The following is a 21,880-nucleotide window of genomic DNA, read 5'->3' as shown; positions in this document are numbered from 1 at the left end:
GGCATGTGCAGCATAGCTCTCCCTTGCCTGGGTAAGGATGGCTCACGCTCCTTCTTCCCTTGCAGTGGAAATGAGAACAACCCAACTCATCCAAACTGGGTAGGAGAGCCGCTTGCTCGCTGACTCATCCCGTGCAGTCTGGAATGCCGTTTCTCATTCAACGTGGCAAGAACAAACCCATCAGTGTACGTGTGCCAGTGATCATGCAGAGCGAGGCATACAAAACTGGTTGAAGCAAGCAAGGGAAACACTCCTGCAGGGTATCTACGTTCCTATGTCATCACTAGACCATGAATGTCCAAATCAGCACAACAAAGTAAATGTATCAAAGCAAAGCTGAGTCCTCTTCTCTTTAAAGAATCTGCTTATTTCTACAGTTTATAAGTTCTAGAAACAAGCCTTTGAATTTTAAATATGGATACCTAGGCAACAGTGGATGACAAAGACACTCAACAAAATTCAAGCCTTGCCTTTCCCAGATTTTTTTTTAATGTGTTGGCTTTAAGTCATGTTGGCCAAGTTCTATATTCAGAGGTGGGAGAATAAATATCGTTATTTTTTTTCTGATTTGTCTGGAAAGATTTTATCTCAAATCCCAGATGACTGAAATGGCTTGGTTTTATACTCCATATCATGGCTGGAGAAGGAAAATGCTGAGGGCTGGCAGGATTCTGAGGAAGCTGTGGGACCTCTGCTCTGTGTCTGCCATTGTTTTCCAGTTTTGCTCTCTTTAGGTTAAGGGGAGGATCCCCAGGTGAACCTGCACATAAGACGGTTTGACTTTTCTGCCACCAGTCTTGCAGGCACTATCAGCCTTGGTAACCCCAACCTGCAGCCAAAAATGTTAATTTTTGCATTATCAGTTTGCCAGACAAACAACCAATGCTAGAACTGTGCAGACTTTGTATAGCCTTTACAAAACAGCTTTTGATGGGTGAACAGATGCTTTTCTGAATACATTTCTCACAATCAAAACCTCAGAATATTGTTCCCTGTTCCTTCTTCTTGCATTTATATACGAACTCAGTTAACTTGTGAAAGCTTAGATCCAAAACATAGCATAAAATGTGCTTCTGTTGAAGTGTCCTCTGATAAGCGTGCAGTGAGGGGAGTCCCATGGAGTACTAATTACTGCCTGCACCCACTCTGGGATCAGCCTCTCACTGAAACAAGCAGTTTGCTGGGGGGCTTCATGCTCAGGAGGGCTTGGGGCAAACGCATTGAGGGGAAGAGCACATTTGTGGTACCAAATGTAAAAAACAACTCAGGGAGCGAGTAATGCCACCTAAACATCCTACTTTTCTATTTTGTAGAAGTGCAATAAGGTATTATTTTTCAGGTCCCAGCAGAACTGAGGTCTTTCAGGCCCAAGGGATGGAGCCCACTGGGCAAAGCACCAACCCAAGGAGGCCTCCTTGGGCAGTCATTTTCCTGGGCTGACACAGCACTTGTCTCAAGTGAAGGCCTGGCAGAGCACAGGCAGAAGGCTGGGATATGTGGGTAAACATGCTCATGTTCCCAAGCCAGAAACTGTATGTGCTATTTTCAGAAGGGGATGTATCAAGAGGGCCTGAAGCTGAACCAAGCGGTGATAAGAAAACCACACAAAACACATACTCGCAGGAGGCCACTCTCCTCACAGACTAAGCAGGCTGCACACAGGGTTGGGCTATTGCAAGCAGGGGAGCAGGAGCATTAATGGGAGGCCTTTGTGGCTGGCAATTAGTATAATGAGCAGCAGGCCTAGCACATCTGCCATCTGCCCACTGCTAAGTGTCTTGTAAAAAAAAGTAAGTCACGAGGAAACTAATTTGCTGGTGGTAAATTGTGCTGTATGAAAACAGCAAACCACACTCCGTAAGGCCATGTGCCAATGACAAAATACGCTGTGGCCTCCTCCAGTTCCTTCCAAGGCACATAACAATACTTTTTCACATTTCCCATCCTTTTAGTCTTTAGCAGTAATCACCTTATCTCAGAGCCTGAATGATGTGGCTTGCAGGGCTCCCCTGCCAGTTTCCCTGGTACACTTTCTGCCTGCCACGTCCATCTGGGAGCCCCATCCAGCTCCTTTCCCCACTCCTGTCCCTCCCTCAGGCAGGCTGGCAGCCCTGCCTTGTGTTCCTTCCCTTCCCATAACCAAATTAATGACATCCTCCCACTCCTTCCTCATTAATGAAATTGTCCTCAACATCTAGTTCCATCTTTCCAAATTGGTTGGAGAAGATGTGAGAGTTCTCCTCCCCCACTCACTGAACCTATACCTGTGATAGGTGCAGCCTCATAGTCCTTGCAATGTTCTCTTACAGAATATCAAAGTTTTCACCTGGCAGGAGGGTCTGCTTGCAACTCAGCTGCTGAGCAACAGGTAGTTCCAACACACTTTGGAAGAGTAGACGTAGGTCCATGTGCTGCTGAATGAACCTCCCAGATGGTCTTAGGGCATTGCAGATGCTTTCAGTCATCCAGCTCAGAAATGATGCAGCCAAGGTGCCACCTTCCCAGATCTGAAGACAATTTATTTATATTTTTCTATTCTTTTTATTTCTTTTTTTTTTTTTCAAATGAAACTATTTTATTCCTTCCTGTATGAGTCTATTTTCCTCATGGGGAACAGAAGGTAGCTAGAGTAACTAAGAGGTAAAGAGGAAAACAGCCTGTGCCTATAAATTAGTTTCCATTTGTTCCTTTGTTCCCCAAAGGCCATGGTCTGACTGTGGGTTAGGAAGAAATACAGCAATTTGGGATTATACATGGATAAAACAGTTATCCTCATGAGCTGATGATATGTCATCATATATTACAATCCTGTGGATGTGAATTTGGATTGGGATTCTGGAGGCAAAGTTCAGAGTATATGGCAAATAATTTACAGTGTAAAACGATTGCCTTTATTGAAGAATGTCACCACGTAGACAGGGGAATTAGGGCAAATAAACCTTGGTGATTTATAGGTTACCACATCAGGAAGCTTGGAAGGAGAAGTGAGCGTACTGGGTTTTATCTGCTTCCCAGATACTGGGATATTTCACTGCACAGTATGATTTACAGGATTATTTTTAATGTGCTGGTACTGCTTTCCTTCTAAGTGACCCCACCCTGGTGTAATTAACTGGATGGTTAGCAACGTTGTCTGTACACAAGGATGTCTTGGCTGTGTTGAGCTGCAGGGACATGCTTTGTGGTGGCTGGCTGTAATGCATCCGCTGGCAAGGGCTGCTGCCATCGCGGGAGAGCAGCACACCTTCAATGAACTATCTCATGGAGAACCACCAGCACTGCAGGCACAAAAAGCACAGCTGGGATTGCCTCCCTGCTGCCTTTGCCATGCCTGGGCATACTTCACCACAACACAAACTTGTTGCTTTAGGTAAGATCTCTTCATCTTGCGTTGCAACTCTGCGCTCTTTTAAGAGAGAAGAAACTGCCTGGGCTGCTGGAAAGCAGGGGTTGATCAGTGCTATGCTTAAAGCACTGGGGAAAGTGGTGGAAGCAGTTCTCTTGTGCAGAGGTGGAGGAGAATACATGGCAAAGCAAAGGCTGCTTGCTGCACCACAGGGAAACTTTTTGCTTTCCTACAGAAACAAACTGTCCTTGGGCTCCATGGACTTACGAAACCAAAATAAGCCACAGACATGATGCTCCATAAATTACTTTTAAAAATCTTTTTAATGAAGAAATAATTCCATTCCAAAATATAGACACACAATTAAATAGTTTAATCACTTCAAAATATAACATGTCCCCAGTAGGTTCCAACACACACACACAAAACAATACTTAACAGCAATACAAAAAACCCATACAATAGCAGTTCTGTTACAATACCAATGAATATTGTGACATCTTTAGTGTCTCTGTATCTGTCTCAAGTGGTGTCAAGTACAGTAGTTTTAAAAATGTCTTATAGTTAGTAGCCTCAAGATGTAACTCTTCATACATTTTTTTTTTTGGTTCAAAGGTAAAAATGCCCTTTGCCTTCAGGACACAGTGGAGTGCTCGTTGTTCACAGCTCCGTCTGCTGAATTGAACCAATGTGATTACAGCAACCTGAGGTTGCAATATTTACAAAGTCTATCTACAGTAATTGCCAAGAACCAATAAAGATGGGAGAAGATGACTGAAAGTAAAGGCAGACACACGTGATAAATTATGATGCAACAATTTGGCTCATGCATATAAGAAAATACATATTATATCACAACAAAGGCCACACACCTTTTTATGCAGTTTAGTTAACATTACTACTTACAGACAACCCATTCTCCACCTTTGCTTTGGACATTCGAGGACCATATACATCTTCACATCCCTGTCTCCTGAATCCAAACCACTGGTTTCCCTCCAGTGACAGTAAAACCACCCAGAGACTTGACTGCTGTGGTGGGCCATTGGTAGTTAAGAAAAGGCCCATGCCAAGGACCTCTTCTGCAACTGTTTGTATTAATGACCGCAAACCACACTGAAAATAATATTCAACAAGCAGACAAAGACCAGCTGGGCGAAAATGTAGCCAGCCTGACAGTTGGAAAATGCTTAAAATAGATATTTGGAGAGCCGAATAAGAGGTGCTTCATCTCAGAGCTCCAGGGCACGAGGGACCTAGAGCCCTGCTGGGGACCACCTTGCTGAGAGAAAGGCGCTTGATGCATCAACTTTCTTCATTACCCCTAGTCTGGAAGCCCTTGCAATGGATTTATTCTATTACATCTATTTTAAGCATAGTGATAATGGTCACATAGACATGATGGTGATGGGAGGGAGCTATTACTCTGGGTACAGTTAAACATGACATGGGTTGAATTAGTCAGCCATTGCACATAGCTGCATTCTAGCTTGTTTTATCACTGTTCAGGAAATGCTTGACTGGAATCCTGAGCTGACAGCAACATCTACAGCTTCATTGGATTAGCTTTAAATGTGGAGTGCTAGGCACTAGTGGAGGCTCACCCATTCCTGAGAGGAGGTTAGAGGAGGGGGCATCAGAGGATATGGTGCCTGCCTTGCTAGGTCGGCACATATCCCAGGAGCAAAGACCAGTGACTGCAGAAATGAAAAGCTTGCATGAAGATATCTGGATGCCTTCATATCCATTTGGATGTCTGAAACCAAGCCCAGATATGCAAGGAGATGTGGACAAGAGTTCTGCATAAGCAATAATACTATATGAAAGTGAAAAATGGCAGCAGCTCTTTCATACAGATACTCATCCCCTAACACATAGTGCCCAGGGAAACAGCCACGAGCCTAGAGAGTGCATGCAAGCAACAAGTGAACTTACTGGGCTGAGCTACACAGCAATCTCACATAAATATGGCAGCGCACCTCCAGGTAACCATGAAAGAGAGGACAGACAAACCGTGTCAACCTGCTTCAGATCGATATCTGATCACTTGCTGTAGGCAAACTGTGCTGGTGTGAAATATCTGTATGAAATGTTATTGTTTTCAGGGCTGCGAGGCAATGTCACTTCGGGTCAGCCAGATACTGGAAGCAGCGATGTTGTATTAGTGTAGTAAAATGATGTTAGCACAGAGGCTGTCCCAAGCTAACACACTGAGCTTCTCTGCTGGGCTATGCGACCAGCACGTAGCGTTGCACTGATGTTCCTGCCCTGCTTCTGGTCTAGCTGGTCCTGGACTGGCTCCGAGTTCTCCATGTGGACTACTATCGGCTATGTATTACGCCATACAGGCATAATCTTTATTTCCAAGCAATACACTGCATGGGGGATATTCCAGCTATTTTGTGTCTGTCCCTGCTCAGAACTACCCATAGGCTTGTAGTAACAGCTGAGCAAACACGTTTTAGCTAGCAGTCTCACTTCCTAATCCAAAATGGCCAGATAGGTCCCCTTTCTCCTGAAATGCCTTTATCCTTGTGAGCTATGAAAATGGACAAAACTCTAATCCTGTGACCGTATGCCTGTCCTTTCAAAAAAAATCCACTGCTTTTCTTGTGCTTTTCACTGATAGCTAATTCTCCATCCAGCTCTGAAAGAGTCTCACTACACATTTCCAAGAGTGCATGCAGAACATCTGGTGGCTGGCTAAGGCAATACACATTCGGAAATAAAAAGAAAACAGTTGCAAGCGCACTTTAAGCCTGTACATTTAAAGCTGAAGGCCTCAAAAATAACGTTAATGGAGTGGGTGAGTTGGAGGGGCAGAGAAATGGAAAGAGACGATTTGCTGAACACATGCTTACTAAAGCTAAAACATCAATGAAACGATACCATGGAAGATTATACATAACATCAGTCAGTTCAGGGATCTTATGGCACCTGTGGTTTATAAACAGCTTTAGCAACGAGTATTTCAAAACATAGTTCACAGTTTTAAGAAGATCTGTGCTGATTTAAAAACTAGATTCTATATCATTTGAATGTCACCTTTTGTATATGATAGCTATTTGGAAAAAAAATATTTACACTAACTTCTATGGCTGATTTGTTAGATTATTTTGAAAGAAACATTCCTAAGTTACACATTAGCCCTAGATTAGAGATTTTTCAGTTATTATTAATAATTATATTATTATTTTAGTACATTTTGTATAAGTCAATTTAAAGACTTGCAAACAAATTGCAAATATAGTCTGGTACTTCAATTTTTGGGCTACTAGATATATACACTCAGGAGTATAATCATTCAGTGTTAAATGCATAATTGCAGCTTTTTATTTCTTCCGTGGAAAAAATGTACAGTGTATAGTAAACTGATCTACTAAAATCTCGAAGTATTCAGAAATCAAATTTCTATCTATAAACAGTATTGTCATTGTAAACTGAACAGGTTCAATATCATGTGCAAAGGGTTTATATGAGTTATTAATACTGCCATCCTTTGTAACAGCAGTACATACTTCAGTCTGTATTCTTCACTGGTAATGAGCCATGTTACAGAAGATGTAGCTAATATAAGTTAGCTTTAAACAAAAGTCTTTTTGTCAAAACACACATCTACAAACTACAACTCTTAGAACAAAAGTACTGTGCTACAGTCCTCAGAACTTAGTTATGTGAATTTTTTGTCAAGAGACGCTGCACCTCTTGGTTCCACTCTTCTGTGAAGTTTGCAGCTAAGCTTTCCTCATCGTCTGTCCGAAAGCAGCTCTCCTCATCATCAGTTCTTACATAGCTCTCGTTGTCTGTCTGACTGCAGCTTGCCTGTTGAGAAATGTTTAGGGAAACTTTTATTTATAAAGTGCCAGTTTAAGATGCTGCATGTGTGTGCGCATACCCACACAGGCACACCCACAAGCATAGCAAGAGCATGCTGCTTTACAGAGAGAAAAAAGGAGGACCTGGCCAATTCCTGTGGCTATACCTGAAAAAAATCCCCAAAAAAGTGAAAAACCCGTTCTACATAGATGAGCCACAGGTATCTGAGCTATAAACAAAAACTTACAGGGCACTTGGTAAGGAGAAAACTTCTTACCATGGTGTTCTTACCAGACTGTTCTCTGCTCTTCATGTAAGCCACTGGAATAACTGGGTCTGCATTAACACAGGTTTGCAGATTTTTCCATTTTCCTTCCATTTTATGCATACAGGTTGCTGTCTAAATAGATCATTGATAGCCAAACCATGGTTTATTGCCCTCGTGCACAGGGTGTTCAGCCACCCAGTTAACAGTCACTCGCCATCTCCTGTCATGAGTTTCCCCTCACGTGAAAATGTCTTGTCCTTCATTTACAGGCTTGGATATGTTTTGTTATGTCTATGAAGAAATGCAGTTACTTAAAAGGATGACTCAGGATGCTATAGCTCATAAACAGCCTAGTCTGCTGGTGCACTTTTTTTTGTGTGTGTGTGTGTGTGTGTGTGTGTGGCTTGAAGAATGCATAAATATCTTAATACTGGAGTCATCAAAGTTTTAGGTGGTAATGGAAAATAGTTAATAGATGACCACTGCTCTCTCTCAGAACTTCGTCAGGACCTGTGAACTTTTTCTTTTGGTGTATTTTTCCTAAAGGCACTGTTTTTTTATACTGTTTACACCCTTTCAAGGATGAGGAGCCCATCCTTTTTCTTTTCAACTACCTCAGACAGAGATCTGATAGTAACAGCATAAAAGACCAAACCCTATCAACATGAATTCTTTCCTACTCATTTCATTTCTCACCTACAAGATGAGAGAGGAAATGCAAATGGCTTTAGCAAAAAAGAATTAAATGAAATCTGATGAATCAAGAAAGGTCAGGTAGATTATCTTGCTTCTTCTCCTTCCTGACACCATTTGATTGTATTAATTATTCAAGCACAAATGCTTCCATCTGGTTCCTTAATACCTAAGCATGTCAAATGGTATGATGATCTTAATTTAGTATCTCCTTGTGTCAGGCAGTTACAAAAGACCTAACATTAACATTTTGTTGACGAATGAAAAGGAAACCAGCATTACAAGTATAATGAGAGGTTTGCAAAACATTCCTGAAGTGAATTTTAAGGAAGTATTTTTTAAAAAATCAGGCATGCATTTACACCACTGAAGTGTGCAAACTGATTTGGTAATCTTATAAAGGAACATTTTTGCTCTTCACAAAAAGAAAATTAAAGGCATGGCAGAGGTCAGTTCTCAGGTGTGTGAGACTAATTTTTACTGAATCACTTTAAGGGTAAATATAGGTACACCTCATATTTCTTGATGGCATCATTATAAACCACAAGAGCAAAGCCAGAGTGGCTTGTGAAATGTTGGATGCATTAAGATGCATCGACAGTACTGATAAGTATTTGGTTTTGTTTCTAATTTTCTGGATAAATTACTTATCTTGGTTGAGTGGGGAGATGGCTATTCTAAATTCTCTCAAGGCTTCTCTCAGTTTCACATCCAGCATTGGGATAGAGGTTTCCATACAAGAAGTAAGGAGCACTAACGAACCTCAGGACTCTAAATTCATGGAGGCATTTTGGAAATGCCAGAATTAATTCCAAGTTAAGACTCATATGACATGTCATATTATGAAACTGCTTCTCAGCCTTTGTTGTAACATAATCCAAAAATTCTTTTCTGTTACTTATCATTCAGTGATTTTCAAAAAGTACCCCTATCACTTGTGTGATTTTAAAATTAAATTAAAAAAAAAAAGGAAGCTGCTTCTTCACAATTAACTTGGTCACAGTTCTCTTACAGCTTTTTTACACCTACGTGCTAAGAAGAGAAGGGCTTAAGGAGAAAAATAAAGAGGAAAAACAAAAATAGCTTACAAAGTAGCACACATTTTTAAAAATTGCTGTGCTGTCAGCCTTCTGTTATATTCAATTGGAATGGTCCACATAATGCTGTTTTTTATGTTCAGAATGAAAAAAAAAATGAATTAGATGAGACCAACTAAAATGTTGCTGTGGCAGCACTAAGAAAGCATTGCTTTAGAAAATCTCGGGAATTGTAAGGCTTGTGGGAGAATGTCCACTGCTCAAGTTGACAACTCTTAATTGAAAGTGACAACTTCTTAACTGCTTTCAGAGGTGGAGGCTTTCTGTTCCCATTGGCCATCCTTGGCAAGAAATGCAACTACTATCAGGGGGATAAAGGCAAAATAATGTTGAAGTTGCGTGTTCACGTGTTCAGATAATTTTGAGATCTGCCTAGTGCCTGCTGAAAACAACCTCAAATTCACTCTGTTACTTTATTAAGAATAAACCAAGTAGTATTAAAGTACATTTAACATATAAACTCAAAACATGATTAAATTATATTACATGTATTACGCGAACCACTTGATCTCTTGGGAACTTGTTATACCAGATGCTATTTCAAAATGAATTCTAGAGAATTGAACATAGCACTTTTAAAAAAGCAAATGCAAATAGAATACAAAAATCAAACGACATCAACATCGGTTATCCATGATTGATAAATGACGAAGTGAACACAACTCTGTGGCTGGCCATCAGTACATATCACTCATATGAAGCTATAATAAATTGATATGATTCAAAAACATCCAGGAGTTGAGATAGTAACTCGGTATCAGATCTCTGCTAATTTGAGCCAGGATACATATTTTCAAGAAAGCAGTATATACAGAGGTATGTATTTTCCTACATTTATGTGTTAGTATTGCTTTTTCACAAAAACTGAAACCTTAAAAAGGTTTGCCTGGGCTTTCAATTAATAGTATTTTCTTTATTTATTGTATTTTATTTTTTGCTTAATACTGCAAATGATTTGCCTGAGTGTTGCTATCCTTTAAAGTCAGTTATTCACAGTTGCAATTAAAAACAGCTAGACATAGTAGTTCCCCTATATACACAGTCACATAGATTGTTGTTGAAAGATCTATTTTCCTTTTCGTGTGACCTGATCTGTAACTGTCAACTGCAATAAAATGAAAGACGAAAATTTGCTTTTCTGGCTGTCTATGTTTAGGAAACTCTACACAGCTCATATTTTTAACAGAGCTACTGAGAAAATGACTGTAACCTGAGGGGCAATGTTCGGAGAATTTTTACGAGCAGTTATTTGGTGTTTATAGTACTCTGGATATTGCTATTTGCTTTTCACATCCATTTATTCTTCTTCAGCAGACAATGTGACAGATGCTTCAGAAATACCTAAACAGATTTTAACACTCAAGACAGGCAGCTCCTTTCCCAAGGCCCACCCTTTAACATCCTACTATCTTCAGAACTTGTAAAAATTTTGAATTAGGGTTAAATTTTGCTATCAAAACTGCCATATAAATAAGTACGGTTTCAGCCTCTCCTGAAATGCTGGCACCCCTAGCATAAAGCACAGCATACAAAATCTAGCAACACAAATCCCTGCTACAGTTGGCACAGCTTGACCCACTGGTTTTGCTTGTCTGAGCATGACCCTGCTCCCAGCTCTGAGTGCCCATTGATAGTGGGCCTTCAGTTGCCTTTACTTCTGGCTTTGAGGAATAGACTCAGTTTGCAGACTGGAGTCAGACCCCTCCTTTGATTTCTCCCCCCCCCCTTCTGGCCCTGTTAGCCCAGGGTTTGGTGTCACAGTAGGATGGATGGCATCCTCTCACTGCTGGCTCCACAGCAGGGCACCTCGCCCTCCTCAGAAGTCAGAAATGCAAAGTCCACAGCAAGAAGGAAGCCTGTGGTTTCCCACTCCCTTGGCAAATGTTTGGAATAACAGACTACTTTGTAAAAATAGCTTTTGCCTGCATTTCTGAATAAAAATACAATTGTTGAACTTGGCATTAAACTCAGTGCTGCAACTGTGTGGTTGGCACATGTAAAGAACATGACCTGAATATGGATCAGCAGGGAAGTTACAGACTTTCTTGCTTTATCTCTGAATTGCCAGACCCCAGATATTAAGTAGTTGGGTACCTTGCACTTTGGATTGGGGCATTTTAAACTTCCACAACACATTGGAGGATAGCTCTACAATTAGGCAGCTGGCGGATTGCTTTCTTTGAAGTTTTGGTCGCACCAGAAATGATTTATTTCAGTTATCCTAGGAACTCCCAACCATTGCATAGAACTGAACTCAGGTCTCCTGAAGTGTAATCTGTTTTCTTGTCTACTGAATATACTTCCTCCGTACTGGCTAATATACTTGTTATCAACCCCAGGGGCAAAAGTCCCACGTTCTCACCCTTATGGCCAACAAACAGAGAAGATGGAAAGGGTGGTGGCTTAACAGGAATCTTCAGGGCCAGGGCCACATTTCAAATGGATTATTACCAGTTATTTAGAGACATTCATAGACACACTAATACAAGTTAAAAGAAAGAAACAGCATCATCACATACACTCAGGCAGTACAAGGTGCATTACAAGTGAAATACACATTTTGAGGATTCACTCTAAATACTCTTCTAAATTATAGTGATACTTACTTGAGAGGAGAGAGAGAAGGATATTGCACTCAACTTTGCAAACTGACCTGTAGGTAAACAGAGGATAGAAAACAAGAACATGACAAATTAAGCCAGTGAGCAGCCAGGCAGTGTATTATTCTGAAGAAAGCCATGCACAAGCCTAGAAATAAAGACAGCAATTAAAAACCCAGAAAACAAACCCAATGAAAAGTGTCTTACACAACACATCCAGCAAAAGACTGTAACAAGAATGCAACTGATAGCAGATGTGGGAGGATAAGCACTGTTAGCATTTACACTTGTGCACTAAATGCTTTTTTTTCTTTTTTTTTTTTTGCTGGTGCAAATACTTGTTATTTACAACATGCTTCAAAAAAAGAGAGAGAAAGAAGTCTCCTTTGAGGTTTCCTGCCCCAGATTCCCTTGTGCATCCTGAGTGTTTTGCTCATACTTTACTAATTTAGAGTTTTGCTTGAAAGTCTTGCTTGGAGACAAGGTGACACGAAATAACAAGAGTGGGTTTTGACCAACCGTCTTCCATGCTACACTACATCTACACATTTTTAAAAATGTGCTGCTTTTACACAAAGTGAGATATTAAATAACATAAAAATGGTTACCATATTGTTACTGAGGGTACCATTCTGTAACCCCAGTAGGAGTTCTTCCTCACAGATTATTTCAGCTGACAATTGCATTACGACAGCTACAGCCACCAGTTTTTTTTTGCTATCCAGATGAATGCATTGTACATATGAGTACAAATAGAAAAACAGCCTGTAATAAATACCAATGGTTGGATGCAAAATGAGAATATTTCACCTGGCTACTGTTCAATAGAATAACCTAAATAGTAATTTCCCAGTTTTCTATCATTTTTGCAAGTGGAAAGCAAGCCATGGCTTTAACTTTAGAAACTATCAGTGACACTAGTGGAAAAAGGCATGGAATAACAAAAAACACAAAATAACTGCAAAGTGCAGAGAACGAGCCAAAGCTGAAGCATGTGTGTCTCAAGAGCAATATATGATACTATCCAATCAAATCCTAATCATCCAAGTGGTGCCTTCTAGCTCAGTACCTATTTTTGCTTGCTTTAAACCTGTTCCCTAATCAAAAGGGTATCAGCCATACTAGGAAGGACTTCTCATACATGTTGCATTCTTTGGGTCTGAGGTTATCAACAAGAAGTAGCTTCTACTTTTAGGTCACTGCTATCAAATTATTGCCTGATAGGAGCTGACAATCTTATGGACAGTGAAGTACATCATGAAATTTCTTTTGGAAAAATTCGACTGAATGGAAATTGTATAGAATGAGGACTTTCGACTGCCTCAGTGAACACATTTTTGTTCACCTGAGTGTAGTCTTGGCTGACCTAAATTTAACAGGAGTTTTATTCTGACACCAACAAGAAATATTTCCTCCCCTTCTTCTGTGAATGCTGTTGGAAGACAGTAGAAAAGCTCTATTTTTGACTGAAGCAAGAGTAACACCCAGTTCTGTTTAGCAACATTTGCAGTTTTGACTATGCAAGGAATACCCTTATTTTGCAGTGCACACGTGTACTCAGTTTTGTGCATGTACAAAATCCTGTTGTGACTTGTGAAACTCATGTAACACTGTTGATGTATATTGCACTTCCATCCTGTAATCAAAGTACAATCAAATTGGTCTATCTTTCCTCCCAGAAAAAATGAAATTTTTACCAGCAATAATAACATTTATTATTTGATGCATGATAGCTGTCACTGTTCAGGTACTCCTTCTTAGCAAATGACAGTTATCTTCTATTACATCAGCAGTGGCAGTTTATCTTATTCATAAGTTCAAAGGCTGTCATTTTTGTCATTTCCTAGCTTGGATTTTCAAAAAGTGACAAAAACAACATGTCACCCACTGTTGCCTTAGTATATATTACACAACAGTGCTGCTGCTGCTGTCATCATGTCCAGTTCATACAACGAAATGAGTTCTGGCAAGCTACCCATGAGCCTGTAGCAGACTTAGGTAAACAAAACCAAAGAAAAGATTCTAATCAGCCTCAAAACTACCTGCAATTTTGATGAGTTTCAATGAACTTTTCCAAGACTAATTCATCCTAGCAGCTTTACAGAAGAGATAGTCACAAGAGCTGCCATTTTTTATTAGATCAAATGCCTGTCAGTCCCAGAATCTTGCCTCCAAAGTGACCAGCAATGGACACTACAGAAAAACTACCATCAAAATTTCTGCTCAGAAGGTGCTTTCAATCTGATTTCGGTACACCTGATCTCTCAGTGTCTGCTAAATCCTTTTTTTTTAGCTCATTTATACTTTTGGTCTCTGTTACACTCTTTGTTGGTGAGATTCAAATTTAAATTGCTCATCACATGGGAAAATACTTATTTTTGCTTGCTTTAAGCCAGTTCCCTAGTAACTGAATTGGGTATGCCCTACTACTGACACTGCTACCAACATTATAAGAAGATATGAATTTTATATTAGGATGTTCCCAGTCAGAATAACTTAAAAACTGGTGATAGTTCATTACACCAGGCAGAAGCAGAGACTGCTGCGCAGACAGGAGAGGATATCTACAGAATTCCAGCCCCCTCTGGCAAATTAGCTTTTCTTGGACTCTCAAACAAATGCCCTTTGAAAACTTCCTCAGGGGGTGCTTAATGACAAATCCCCAGGCTCCACTATACTAGATGCTTGTTGAATACTCGCTCCTCTAGGATGTAATTCTTTCCAGACCCTCTCCTCCCCTTACAGATTCTGACAATGACAATGACACACAGACTGTATTTGAGGTTCAGTTCACAGTGATGAACCATTATGAATGTTTTCCATTACTGGAGGAAAACAAAATCTAAATATAGCAAGAGCTCAGCTTAACATCATGAACCAGCCTATGTGGTATGGAGCACTGAGGTCTAAGTGACTTGGTGGGAACTGGCAGAGAACAAGCTCAGGGGCAATTCTGGCCCACCTGATGGCCCTGGTAATGTTAAGGACTACTGTCATGTGCCTCAGGTAGCGTGGTCTTCCTGGACATGCACAAAAGCCAGATGCATGCATGGCTGTGGAAGAGAACAGAAACAGTTTTTGGAATGTGTCTGCTTTAGTAACCGAGAAGAGATCACACCCCAGGGCCCGGGAGGGAAAAGAAGGGCTCTGGGCAGTTCCAGCACCTAAGTGTTACACATTTATGGATATGTATGGGCAGCTCCTTTTCCCACCTGGTATGCCTCATCCTGCAGCTTCTGCTTCAGGTACTCCTCCATCTTCAGTTCATTCTCCAGCTGGCGGACAGAATCATTCTCATAATTTTCATCATCTGCTCTGACAAAGGGGTCTCCATCTTCTGTAACCCTAAAGACAATTATTCATAAATAGCCTCCTGAGATGAATGACATTCAGAATGAATAAAACTTTCTTTTATTGCAAGGTCTGAGGAGAGCAAGATACTTTTACTCCAGCCACATGCACCACCAGTTAATAATTTCCTGGCAGTGGAAAACACTACTGCTATTTCCCCTCTCCAGTGGTCTAGTACTGATGAAGTAGACCAAAGGGCATATCCTGCTGAAAGCATTTTTGGTGTACAACATTATGGAAATGAGTAACAAAAGTCCTCAATAACTGCTTTGAGGGTAAAACAAAGAGTAAGAGGTTGAACCGAAAATAACTGGAAAGATGTCTATTGTCTTTGATAAGATTCAGATTCTAAAAATAAACTGGTTTGTTGATCAGTTGAGTTGGTCAACAAAAATAATTCCGTCTTTTCCAAAAACAACTGCCCTTTTTTCAGTGTGCTCCAACAGGCCCCTCATTCTGGATAAGCAGGGATTGGGACTGCAGAATACATTAAGGAGCACAGCTGTCCCATAGTCTGCACACAGCCCGAGTGTCCCAGCTTGGATGTGAGACAGCTCGCTCCTGAAGGCATCCTAAGTTCTGTCCTTCTGAGTTTACAGAGCTCACCGCTATCTCACGTTCATAAAGCTATCCTCACTTGAAGTTAGGCTTTTAGTTTGGTATTCAAATAGTGGAGAAGGAGAAAAATTGTCTTCAAAAGAGAAACGAGTGAGATTACAAAGGCGAGCCGAGCAGTTACCCACATGTCACTGCGCATGGATCCCGTGGCAGCAGCACTGTGGATGTAGCCTGGCTTCCGGGCGTGGATCTGCGCGAGGAAAGCCTTCTCGGATGTTGGGGACGGAACGAGGTCGTCAAAATGGGTCCGTCCAAATTCGGAATCCACATTGCTTTCTGTCTCACTGCCCACCTCTGTGAAGCAAAAGGTGACAGGTGTTTTCATTTAACTTTCACAAGAATAAATATACTCGTCTATTTCCTTAAGCCTTTCTCTGTCTTTCCTGCTTACAATGATCACCTCCTCATAGTGAATGCAGTACAGTATTGTAAAATGCCATTCTACATATATCTGCAGACCTAATGGTCTTTTTCTCGGGGAGGGACAGAATACTGAAGCTTTTGCTTATTTGGCTTATTAGGTAGTATATTTTTATGAGTATACTGTGCACTGCATTTTACAACAGATCTTACATATTCTGTATTGAACACAATTTCTAAAGACGGAAATCCCTCCTCCATGCCATTTCGACCATCTCTCTAAATGGAAACTTCTTTTTATGGAACAGGAACGTGCCATGCGATTAGGGTGCTTTGACAGCCACTAACCAAGTTCTCTCTCTACAATTCCTTGAAAAAGCCATTTCCATAGGAAAACAGGAGCAAACTTCTCAAGGAGTTTTCATTGTATCCGACTACATGCTTACATCCATGGCTTTAAAATCTCCTCTATTCTGAAGCCGTTATTTGGGAATTTTGTTTCTACAAGCATAAAGAGCTTTGAAACTACATTACATTGCTTTCCTTGTTGGTCTATATACTCCTAACTCCCGTTTTTCTAAGCATCTATGAAATGTCAATGTGTTGACCATCCACCCCCTTCAGCCTCACTCACCAGAATTTAGTTCTTTTACCAAAGAAGACATGGTGTTGGTGATTGAATCTGCTGCCACCAGCAAATCGTTTCTCAAGTTCCGTCTTGCACCTGAAGCAAGAGACAGACAAAACAGTGTTAGCATTCTTCACAAGACATATGTTTTCCTGTTCAAAGCAGTTTTACCCCTGCTGAAAGCTGCCATTGTGATGATTCAGGGTATCAAAGTCCTTACGAGGGACACGTGCAGAAGAGTTCTCTGCAGAATGTCCTCATTTACTTATGCTCTATGCAAGAGCAGAAGCCTGCCCTCATGCTTCATTTAATCACAATGCCAGATATGTGCAGATTATTCATTGCCATCAAGCTTGCATTTGTCTAGTGACACCAGCAGACCAGGCCTGGAAGATTAAATCCAGCATGAACTCATTTAAAATGTCTGTGGGGGAGGAGGGAAGAAATGAAGTGTTTTCTCTAAATTCTCACTGTTCTGTTTAATGACACCATTATTGCTACATATTTGCCGGCTAATTATGGCAAATGTTGAAGAAACATACTTGACCTCATCAAGACTGATAAGGATTTTTCTTCTCTACTCCCTCTCAGCCTCTCCTATAGCTGAAGGATTTTCTTGTATATTCCATAATTTACCCTTTTTTTTTTTTTAATAAAGGAATCACTATTGCCTTTCTTAACAGCCCCAGGCTGCTGTGAAACTCTTTCTAATAATGGATCTAAAAGTGCTTCCCTGCTGAACCTGGCAATATTCCCTTAACCATCAATCATGAAAGATTCTTGTGAGCTGCATGAAATACTCCTTCCCTAGGAGGCTGTGGGTAATGCACGCTTCACTCCCTCAGATCCCAAACATAGCTCCTATTGTGGCTGAATAATCAATATGTCCCACAGAATCTCTAATCTTCCAGACTGGATTATTCACAGGAACTGGCAGGATTCAAATGCTGTAGATTCTTTAAAACAGGCTGAATGTAAAACAATGCATTAAAAAAATTTCCCAAACACTATAGTGTGTTTTTTATTTTTTTAATATACCACTGTTAGCAAATGATTCCTGGAATGCAAATCAAAGTAGTTAATCTTACACACACACAGACACTCAGACAGCCACTCCCTCTATAAAGTCTTCTCAGATTTGTATCTCTGAACTATTGCAAACTCTGTGGAGAAAAAAAACTCACGAGAAACAGTGCTTTAACCATGGCTTGTCTGCCTTATGTATACAGAGACAGGTCTCCGCTGGTGCAGTGCAGAACGGAGCATCATATGTCAAAATGTGACAGAATGGCTGGTTTCAAGTTCTTTGGTTTTGACCTTCCATCTAGGGAATATGGTAAATAATGACATAAAGCTAGATATTCATCAAAAGCTGCAGTTTTGAAATGTGTTCACTTACCTTTTTATATTGCTTTTTCTCTTGAACAAAACACATTTATATACTTTAAAAGCATTTGCCTGAGGCAGCCTTAGTATTATTTATGGAAATTTTATTGTAGCCACTATCTTATTTCTCTTAGTCTTAGCTCTGGAAGAAACTGTTCTACAATATCACAGAGGTTAGTGGTCCACATTTTTTGCCTCTCTCAATTTTTTCACAGCAGAAAGAAGAAAATTATGTCTTGACTGTTTCTTTTCTCACAGAAAATGAGGTGTCCAGCAGCCTGGTATGTTGGGATTAGGAATTACACCTTACTACAACGTGTTCAATACATGAATTGACCAGCACTTTAGTAAAAAGTTCTTGATTGCATTATAGATTCGACCTTCTTATAAGATGGAGACACACAGTGCCCAGGGAAGTCTAGGGGTAGGCTGCATGAGAGGGCTGAACTGGGCTCTTAGGAACAAATACACATCCACTCTAGCAAGGGTACTTCAGAGCTCCACTGACATTTCATTTTGTACTAGTGAAAGAGGACAAAAAATATCCAAGTAAAAGATCTGCAGTGATGTATGTATTTTAGAAGAAATCAGATTAGAAAAAGAAGGAATATTTCATTCGGGTCACATGGGCTATCTGCTTTCTTTAGCATTCAACATCATAATTTAACCTGTGGCCTTAGAAATTCAAAACTGTTCAAAATTTACTGCTACTTGACGAAACAGTGGAAAGAGGAATAAGAAACATGGTGCAGTCTACATCAGTTTTCTAAAAAAGCAAAGGGCTCATTGAGACTTCCAGAACTCAATTCTTGCCTAGCCTAGCCAGACGGTTCTTAGAGGCCCAAAGCAAAACAAGGGACAACAGCCACAAGTTGTGTCAAGAGACATTCAGATGTAAGAACCAAAAAATTACATAATGGCCATGGTCAAACACTGCAGCAGAGTCTGTGAAAGATGCACACTGGGAGCCATCCACAACTCAACTGGCTGAAGTCCTGAATGACTGCATCCCACTCTGAAGGCTGGCTTCCTTGGGGCAGGAGGACATGGTGGCTGACAGAGCTCTTCCTACCTAAACTAAGTCTATGGTTGTATCATCTAGTCCTTTGCAACATCTTAATTAAACAAATGCACTGACAATGCTTTGCTGAGGTCAATAACAACTCTCCTTATTCTGCTTAACAGGGTACTGATGATGGGCTGACCATCTTCATTAAAATTCCCTCTTACTGCAAAATCCATTAGTTGGCATCACTGTCCAGGTTGTGCTTACCTGCCTGCCCTGACAGCAATGTCTCACAGCTGACAAAGATGATGTTCCATAATGAGACACAGCTGTTGTGGATTTTTTTGTTTTGTTTCATTGCATGCAACTCAGAAACTCAAGTTCATTTAGTCATTAACCACATGAAATAACAATTCTTAAAATAGTTTCCGAGTACCTCACACAAGCTAATAATGAGACTTACTTTGTGCAAAGGCTTCCTGCACATCTCCTCCCACCCCGGTCAGAGAGTCCTGAGGCGTGTGGGTTGGGGTGGAGCAGGCGGAGGCAGACCTGATGGGCATCGGGATCGGTCGACTGATGGTGTGGCTGGGTGAGGAACGTGGGGACCCTGCCCCTTGGGTCTACAAAACAATGAAACAGTTAAACAGGTCACTGCAAGAGCCCTCACCCTCAGCTTAAAGGCATCATGCTGTTTGTAGATCAGTTGTGTAATGCTTTGCTAAAAGAAATGTACTAAAGTCAGTTGTTTGTTAGCAGACAGCAATGCTCCAGTATAGAAAAATAGTAAGTAGGAAAACACAAGTCAAGATCTGACTTCCTTGAAGCATGGGAAAATGTCAGGCAGCTAAATTAGAAAAAAATAATCCGAGTTAATAAACACCAAAGTATAGGCTTGCTCTCTGCCCTCTTCCCTCTCTCACTCCCCCAGTTCGCATGCATGTTTGGTAAAACATAACTCATTCGGACTGTGAGAAGGGGAAAGATGCTGGCACTGAAACATCTCCCAGGCTAGGCAAAGACCTGAAGCAGGGCTGTTAACCAGAACTCTGCCATGCCAGTTGGTCACATCCGTGCCCTCCGCCTCCTCAAAGGGGACGTGCATGGCACATGCAACCTCTCGGTCACATCAAGGCTGACACACTCAATAAACAATACAGCTTCATGCGTTTTATTAGGATCTAGGGAACCGTTTTAAGCCACTACTAAATCATACGCTATTCAACTGTTTGCTCTACGGGATATACTCAGGCACTCCCAAACCACAGTGGGGACAGGGCAACTTTAAATCCTGCTAGGGGTTCAGCTGCTGGAAACTGAAATATTTTAACACCAGTCATATAAAACGTCATGCTGTTAGCACCTCACGGTTAGTGTCATTTCGTTGAAATCCAAGCAGACTTTACAAACCAATGATAAGTTTTACAAATGCAGCTGGGTGAGCGATACCAAGAGACACGGTGCACGTGTCCCTGACTGCCCCAAAGCCCCCGGGAATGCAGGTCCACGTAAGGAAAAATGCCCAAGCCCACGCCAAGCTACAGACAGCTTTTCATGACTGAAAACCCTTCCTCAATGACTGTCCTCTTTCCTCAGTGGAGGACAAGGATGGAGGTGGCTCGAGTGCTTTTAAACAGCAACTCCAACATGTGCGCCTGTTTGTTCACAGCGAAAAGTAACATAAGGGCTGTGTTTCCCTCAGCCCATATCTATTTTGAGAATTTAGAAGGATTTCTTAACTCTTCGATGCCATTTCTTTCGACTCCTGCAGTGGCTGCCACTGCAGCCCAGATAAGGTTTGGCAAATGTATTCTATACAAGCCAACAGCAGCCCATAATGGAAGGAGCACAGCACTGCCCTTGAGATTTTTATAAATTCCTGCCCCTAACCATAAATAATGTACCAGAATACTAAGCTATTTGTTCATTTCTATCACCCCTTTCTAAGAGACATTATCACCACAGAGACATCAAGGGCAAATTAGTTTTATGAGGAATAAGCACATTACTGATGGGAGAATGGGGGGATTTAATACTTAAAATTTCTCTAATGACCAGCTTTAGAACATTTAAATGACGGATGAAAGGGAAGTTGAATATATAAGGGCCAGATGCTCCCCTGTTTCTGGAATCGTCTGTACCCACAGCAGCAGAAATGCAGATCTCTGGTTCACCAGAGGCTGAGCACAAAGCAACCTTGAGATGCTCCAAGGTCCTTAGAGGTCGCACTCCCGGCACATCAGTAGGGGATCTACAACTTTTTCCTTTCCTTTCATGCCTCAACACCTCTGTGAAACAGATATGCTAAAGAATTTCTTGTTCCCAGCTCCCTCCTTCACTTGCCCTTTTTCCTTAGCTCCCCTTTGCCTTTGATCACAGTTCTGGGGAACACCAACAACAGTGGGAACATCCAGAGAATACGAGAAAAATGGGACAAAATTTGTTTTCTATAACCAAGTCACATTTAAGGAATGAACTTTATAATAGGCATTTTATTTACTAAAAATAACAGATGCTTGCCAGTACTTCTTCACTGGAATTTTCCCACAAGAGAAATGTAAAAGCTGCACACCAGTACTTGGTGTTGCATTTGCTTTACAGCTAGGGCTGAGATATTATGTGTTTATATTTATATTTATGTTTTTTATGATAAACACATACTCTGAGTGTTTACGATAAACAGCACTCTCTTATCTGTAGCATTCAGTTTA

At 40.9% G+C, this 21,880-nt stretch overlaps 1 protein-coding gene across 6 annotated transcripts in view; it reads right to left on the bottom strand.

Annotated features, from left to right (window-relative positions):
* Nucleotides 1-3,650: 3,650 nt before the first annotated feature.
* DTNA (dystrobrevin alpha) overlaps nucleotides 3,651-21,880 on the bottom strand; it is a 221,516-nt gene continuing 203,286 nt past the window's right edge. For all 6 annotated transcript variants that reach the window (XM_035553143.2, XM_035553137.1, XM_035553139.2 and 3 more), the window contains 5 exons: nucleotides 19,633-19,792; nucleotides 16,784-16,873; nucleotides 15,915-16,083; nucleotides 15,033-15,165; nucleotides 3,651-7,168 (listed from right to left, as the gene is read on the bottom strand). In XM_035553143.2, the coding sequence (XP_035409036.1) occupies nucleotides 7,013-7,168; nucleotides 15,033-15,165; nucleotides 15,915-16,083; nucleotides 16,784-16,873; nucleotides 19,633-19,792 (708 nt within the window). In that variant the 3' untranslated portion in view covers nucleotides 3,651-7,012. The remainder of the gene's footprint in view (nucleotides 7,169-15,032; nucleotides 15,166-15,914; nucleotides 16,084-16,783; nucleotides 16,874-19,632; nucleotides 19,793-21,880) is intronic.

Source organism: Cygnus atratus, chromosome 2 (assembly GCF_013377495.2).
Source record: "Cygnus atratus isolate AKBS03 ecotype Queensland, Australia chromosome 2, CAtr_DNAZoo_HiC_assembly, whole genome shotgun sequence".
NCBI lineage: Eukaryota > Metazoa > Chordata > Aves > Anseriformes > Anatidae > Cygnus > Cygnus atratus.
Note: the sequence above shows the minus strand (reverse complement) of the source record. Positions and strands in the feature narration are given on the sequence as shown.